General features: G+C 38.5%; 1 protein-coding gene across 1 annotated transcript in view; it reads right to left on the bottom strand.

Moving 5' to 3' along the window:
- Window positions 1–245: 245 nt before the first annotated feature.
- Window positions 246–7,134, bottom strand: part of LOC125028345 (boophilin-G2-like) — a 10,341-nt gene continuing 3,452 nt past the window's right edge. The window contains exon 4 of the mRNA XM_047617828.1: window positions 246–1,623. Coding sequence (XP_047473784.1) covers window positions 1,442–1,623 — 182 coding nt within the window. The 3' untranslated portion in view covers window positions 246–1,441. The remainder of the gene's footprint in view (window positions 1,624–7,134) is intronic.

The raw sequence follows: 7,134 nt of genomic DNA, 5'->3' as shown, positions 1-7,134 counted from the left end.
ATATACCTCTCTCTCTCTCTCTCTCTCTATATATATATATATATATATATATATATATATATATGTGTGTGTGTGTGTGTGTGTGTTTATATATATTTATTTATTTATTTATCTATTTATATATTTATTTATTTATTTATGTGTATGTGTGTGTGTGTGTGTATATATATATATATATATATATATATATATATATATACATATATATGTATGTATATATATAAATATATATATATATATATATATATATATATATATATATGTATATACTGTGTGTATATATATATCCATATTCATATACCTATGATATATGTATTTCTTAATCTAAAATGGTAACATGATAAAAGAAGCAACAAGAGATATAACAACGAAAACAAGGCCGAAATTTTCTTCTCGTGTATGAAAAAAAAAAAAATATTCAAAAATCCGGATACGAGAGAAGAAGGCTGTGGGTGCGGTGGGGTGGGGGGAGGGGGTAGTTAGGCTGGTGGGGAGGGGGTATAGGACAAGGGGGGGTCTATCTAGGGTGGGACGGTGGAGGCGGAGATGTTATGTGGATTGGTTGGGTAAGGGAAGGTGGAGGGGGAAAATTACGTCATTATGAAGATATGAAACCGTACTATTTGATGTTTCTTTTTTTTTTTTCTTTTTTTTTTTTTTTTTTTTTTTTTTTTACAATCTACATACAAACGCACCTATTCGTGTACGTGAACACATACTTCCTTCATGCGAAACATCTTACACACTTGCAAGACTAACCTAAGACTCGATGACTTGCACAACCCTCAGCACACATGGTAACATAAAAGGAACACCGTTTTCCCCGCTGATGGCTTTTGCAACTTAAACAAAGAAAAAATGTATTTTTTTGGGTAATTTTTTCACCATTCAGCGAGGAGATCCATTGAGACGAAAGAAAAAAAAAACATATATAAATGGTAACATAGGTGGTAACATGGAATATATTTATAACCAAGGTAGGATCAATTTCTCTCCCTATTTTAACAAAAGCGCAATTCGCCATATTAGTAGATTTCATTCATCACTGGTTAGACCTTCAGAATCGCTCCTCATGAAGAAATAAACAATGACATTTTGTACCATATCGTAATGATAGTAAGACTATGCATAATACCGTTGTTTCAGGGCGATTTTCAGTGTGTTTTATATGTGAAATACAATATGCGACATGTAGAGAAAGAGAAAACTGGCAACTTGTGTGAATTTTAGAAAAAAAAATACGTTATGATTAAACCAATATGACCCGTGACAGAACACAGCTAAACCTGGAACACTGAAGATGACGACATGACCCTAACACAGGGCACTGTCCAGTATACTGCACACACACTGAGAACAACATTCCTTTGAAGAAATACTGACACATCTGCAGACTCGTTCTTCCTTACTCCCGCTTTCCTTTTCCTCCTGAAGTTAGGCCTTACGTCCTCGAGCACACTTCGAGGCACGTCTCCTCGGTCTCGAAGTTGTTCTCGTTGCCACCGCAGCCGCCGTAGACGAAGAGGGAGCAGGTCCTCTGCTTGGCGTCCCAGACCCATCGGTGGTGCAGCGCCCGGCAGTACCCGCGCTGCTCCGGCTGCCCGCATACGTACGTGGCTTCCTCTGTTGGCAAAGGAAGGAGCGTGTGTTAAATAGATCGTAAATTCATATTGATGAGGATGAGGCGGGATGACTGTTAAGGATTATGATGATGGCGATATTGATGCCCATCTTCTTCCGTACCGTTATCACGAGCATGTTCCATCACTTTGTACTTTGTGTTAAATATTTTAGACTAAAACACTAATCTTTACTGGCCTGGTTATCAATTAAGCCAACAGACCATCCGGAAAACAAGAATAGCATACCACACAAATCAAAAGATAAAAAAAACAGCACAATGCGGACGTCTCATCTCGCCAAGAACCGGCGCACCGTCCACCGCACCTCACCACACCGTTACCCGGCCCGCCCTTGTTAACCCACATTCAACCCACTGAAACTTCCCTCATTCCTGCAGAGACGACCTCCCCCGTAGCCAGCCCGGAGATGAACGTCCTGGCGCCTAGCAACGCCCAAAAAATATCCCCGGCGATGAAAGTAACCCGGCGCGTCGACAGCCAGCCACACCGGTTGCCGAAGTCGGCTTGATGCCATTCTCCGGTTACCGGCGCCTCTTACTTCGTGGGCTCTGCCTACATTTTCCCTTGGTTCTGCTCTTTATCTTTTTTCTGTATGTTTCTTTGCCTCTCTCTCTCTCTCTCTCTCTCTCTCTCTCTCTCTCTCTCTCTCTCTCTCTCTCTCTCTCTCTCTCTCTCTCTCTCTCTATCTATCTATCTATCTCTATCTCTATATATGTCTCATCTCACTCGCACACGCACTCGCACTCTCACTCTCACTCTCACTCTCACTCTCACTCTCACTCTCACTCTCACTCTCACTCTACCTCTACCTCTCCATCTCGCTCTCTTCTTTTCTCTTTAAAGAATCTATATCAGTCTATACAAATAAAGAGAGAAAAGGAAACAAAACGAAGACCAAAATTATAATAATAACAGCACGAGATAATGCACCTCCACAAGACGGGACACGATAGAGAGCAAGACCCACAGTGGACAGAAGGAGGTGCCGGCGCCGAGATCTCGCGTGTGTTTTTTAGTTTAGTCCTTTATTTACCACCCTGGCTAACTGCACAGGCGTGGGCACACTGTATGGGCCAGGTGGGTGTTCCCCGTAGACCTTGCTGTTGTGTCGCCGTTTCAGTCTGTTTCTTTGTTTGGGGGCCTTTCGTTGTTATAGTCCCTCGTTGTTTTAGGCCCTTTTGTTGTTGTATTCATTCGTTGTTTTAGCCACTTTTGTTTAGTCCTTTTCGTTTAGTTACTTCCTTTGTTTTAATCTCTTTCGTCTAGTTCTTTTCGTTGTTTTAGTCACTTTCGTTGAGTCACTTCCTTCGTTTTGATTATTTTCGTTGTTTTAGTCACTTGTTTTAAGAGCAGAAGTAGTGGAAGATGTGAAAGGCAGAGAGCAGATTCTATCGTATTAATATAACTATCATTATCAGTATCATTAATCTTATTATTATCGTTGTCATTATTATCTTCAATATTCTAGTGAGAACAAAGGCATCTTGAGCCAAGTATTTTATTCAGGCTAAACTGGTATCCAAGTGTAAGAGTCATAATATAACACGTTACAAAAAAAGAAAAAAAAATCGCCGTTAACTACAAGCTGAAGTGGCACTGGGTCCATGACAATCCACGCTGACTCTGTTTCTCACTCACTCTCACTCTCTCGTCCCCTCTCTCTCTCTCTCTCTCTCTCTCTCTCTCTCTCTCTCTCTCTCTCTCTCTCTCTCTCTCTCTCTCTCTCTCTCTCTCTCTCTCTCTCTCTCTCTCTCTCTCTCTCTCTCTGTCTCTCTCTGTCTCTCTCTGTCTCTCTCTCTCTCTCTCTCTCTCTCTCTCTCTCTCTCTCTCTCTCTCTCTCTCTCTCTCTCTCTCTCTCTCTCTCTCTCTCTTCCTCTTCCCCTTGGTATTTGCTTCGTTGCTTGCCACTGCGCTGGTGATCAGCCATCAATAATGACAATAATATATATTACTGTTTTTATTATTATTAACATCATTATTATTGTTATTATTATTAATATCATTATCATCATCATTATTATTACCATTATTATTATCATCATTATTATTATTATCATTATTATTATTACTATCATTATCATCATTATCATTATTATTATTATTACTGTTGTTGTTGTTGTTATTAATACCATCATTATAAACATCATAATCATCTTCACCAACATCATTATCATCATTATCATAATAACAATGATGTTAATGATGATGATGATGATGATAATAATAATTATAATAATAATAATAATAATAATAAGAAGAAGAAGAAGAAGAAGAAGAAGAACAATATCAATAATGATGATGATGATAATAATAATAATAATAATAATAATAATAATAATAATAATGATAATTATAATAATGATAATAATAATAATAATAATGGCAATGATAATGACTATAATAATGGTAATAATAATAATAATAATAATAATACAAATGGCAATGATAATGATAATGATGATAATGATGATGATGATGCTGCTGATGATGATAATCATTATCATCACAATCTCTCTCACTATCATTTCATTCTTATCATCATTAACACTCTTGTTAGTATTACTATTGCTATAACGTGAGTACCTTCTAGTTTAATATTATCATCGCTGTTATCATTATCATCATTATTGTTACCACAACTATCTTCATTGAAGTATTGTCAATATTAGTGTTATCATCTTCACTGTTGGCGTTGCTATCACCATGTTATCATGATAAAAAATAATTATAAAAAAAAACTAGAAACGTGCTAGAAATTCTATTCTTACTTGATGGTCGTGCATGTGGGGCTTGCGTGTGCAGTCACTATCGTTCTGCCTTCGCGGATTTTTGTGTCAGGTCTGGCCTCGTGTGTGTGTGATGTGGAAAGATGTGGTGTGATGTACAGGTACATGTGCATTTGATGTACATGAGTACGTGCTGTATGTATACAAATATGCACACACACACACACACACACAGACACACACACTCACACACACACACACAAACACATACATATATAAATAGATAGATATATTTGTATGTATATATGTATATGTGTATCTGTTTAAAGACATACACACACCTTTTTGAATATGTATACACACACACACACACACACACACACACACACACACACACACACACACACACACACACACACGTACCGCACAACTTAGAATAAATTTCAAGTTCAAGTTTAAAATCAAAGTCACAGATGATAAATCATCCTCCCTATATAAATAAAAAATAAATGAAAAAAATACAAAATAAACAAGTAAATAAAGAAAATTAAATACAATTCCGACGAAAAAAATGTGCAATCAGCTCTTTCACACTCGTCTCCCAGCGTGCATACCGTCGCGTCGCTAAGAATCCTCGTGGAAAGCGAAAGGCCTCGCGGGTTTAGCATCGTTAAAAACCCTCGTTGGCAGCCAAGTGGCGCCACCTCTGGGTCACTCACCCTCTCCTCACTTTCTCTTGTGGATTGGTGGCTGCGGAAGGGTCGTTGTGATATTTTATTCTCACTCTTTTTTCTCTTGTCTTTATTTTATCATGAAGATATATTCATGTGTGGTACTCGTGAGTGTGTTTGTGTGTGTCCTCTTACTGGATTCACTCAGGTATATTTTTTTGCAGTTTGTTTAAGATCAAGTGTTTGTGAGGGGTACATAAAGCACGGATGAAGAATTAAGGAATTGATAAATTGCCCTTTCATGTACAATGAACAGGCCAGGTAAAAGCTTTTACTTAACGCTCTAATTTTTTTTTTTTCTCTCTCTCTCTATTACTGTTTTTATCAGCATTGCTATTTGATTATCTAAGGTTACTGACCGCTTGCTAGACACTTAGCATCAAACCTTGTAGATTACAACAGACGGCACTGTAGCAAGACTTTTACCACAAACGCTAAGAGAGAAAATGTATTCTTTGATGTTCTGGTTTGGACCAATTACCCTGGAAGAAAATTTTAAAAGACATACGAAAATTAATTAGACTTCTCCACTTTAAACATTCGGGGGGGCAATGTACTGATCTATAATTCTATATGAAACGGTAACGTCTGCTGGCCATTTACTAAACTGTCATTTTCAAAACTATAATATCGGATAATATTCGTAATGATTACATCTACTCTGAAATTCTGTTCATTATTCGAAGGATGTAAGTACATGTTATGTTTCGCACTGGGAACAATGTCTTAATTATTTAGTCATAAATAGATACGCAACATTTGTCATAGTGTCATAAATGCCTTTAATAAAAATAATCAGAGCAAGTTATCGTTTGACTTTGACAGTCGCCGTCACTGTATGATCATTCTACCTCTATCCATTGCATTTATCATTATACTAGTAATCGATATCGCAGTTATCACCACCAGCATTACGTTAAGTCTTGGAATAATGATATTAATGCCACTTATTATAACCTTCAGCTATTTACTCTAACAATAAAACACAGCTCGCGATGTAGCAACAACTGAGGTACCAAAGCCACAAAGGCAGTTAACCTCAACAACACACTAGTGTATTACCTTGAAACTGTTGTTGAATTACGCGTACAACACAACGGAACTGCATTTTGTCAACGAGTATGATGACTGTAAAGACAATGGATGTAAAGGTTTATTTTTCTCTTTATCGCTAAATCGGTCTGCATCACGTGTGTCATGCGGTGCGAATGTCCTTTGTTACCAGAACAAGTAACAAGTAACGTGTGGTAAAACCCAAATTATTTCAGCAAGACCAAGTAACAATCCTTACGCAAGACCCCAAACCACTGGACTTACTCGCAGGGGAAGTCCGTTGAGTGAAAGTTCGTCTCCCTTGCCCCGGCGTCTCTCCAAACAGGAGCCCTCTTCCTAGGGGAGTCCCCAGGGGACTGGACGGCACCTCGTTGTCCGGTCACTTTCCTTCTGGTACGTTAGGGCAACGACCAATGGAATTGGCATTTTCTCTCCTTTCAGTTTTTCTCTTTCTTTATGTTTCTTTCCTTCTTCTTTTTCTTTTTTTATGAGGGGGGAGGGGGTTCTTTTATTACCCCGGGAAGAACTTTAATAGAGTTGCAGAGAACGCATTGTCACGGGAAACTGAATAATTTCAAATATTAGCTAAATCCAAATCGGAACAGAAATAAACTCTGTCGACTCTTGTCTGCCAATCAAAAGTTTCTATAACCAAATAAAGAATTCAAGTATAATTCGCCCATAAGCACGTTCCCCCCCACCGCAGCAGATAGACGACTCACACGAAGCGCATCGGCGGGAAACGCCACAATCACGTAAAATCCCGCGAGAAAGTGCGAGACGAGCGCCGTGCGGTTGATGACATGACCGTCATAATTACTCGGTGGCTTCGAGAGCGCTATATGCGTACCATAAAGATCTTTTTATAATGTTTTATTTAGAGTGCTTGGTGTTGATGAGGGAGAGGGGGGAGGGGGTGAATAGAGAGAGCGTGACTTCGTCTAGTTACAACCTGTGACTTTTTTTCGACGGGGGAAAGGT

The sequence above is a fragment of the Penaeus chinensis genome, chromosome 8 (genome assembly GCF_019202785.1).
Source record: "Penaeus chinensis breed Huanghai No. 1 chromosome 8, ASM1920278v2, whole genome shotgun sequence".
Lineage (NCBI taxonomy): Eukaryota > Metazoa > Arthropoda > Malacostraca > Decapoda > Penaeidae > Penaeus > Penaeus chinensis.
This window is presented reverse-complemented; position numbering and strand designations above follow the sequence as displayed.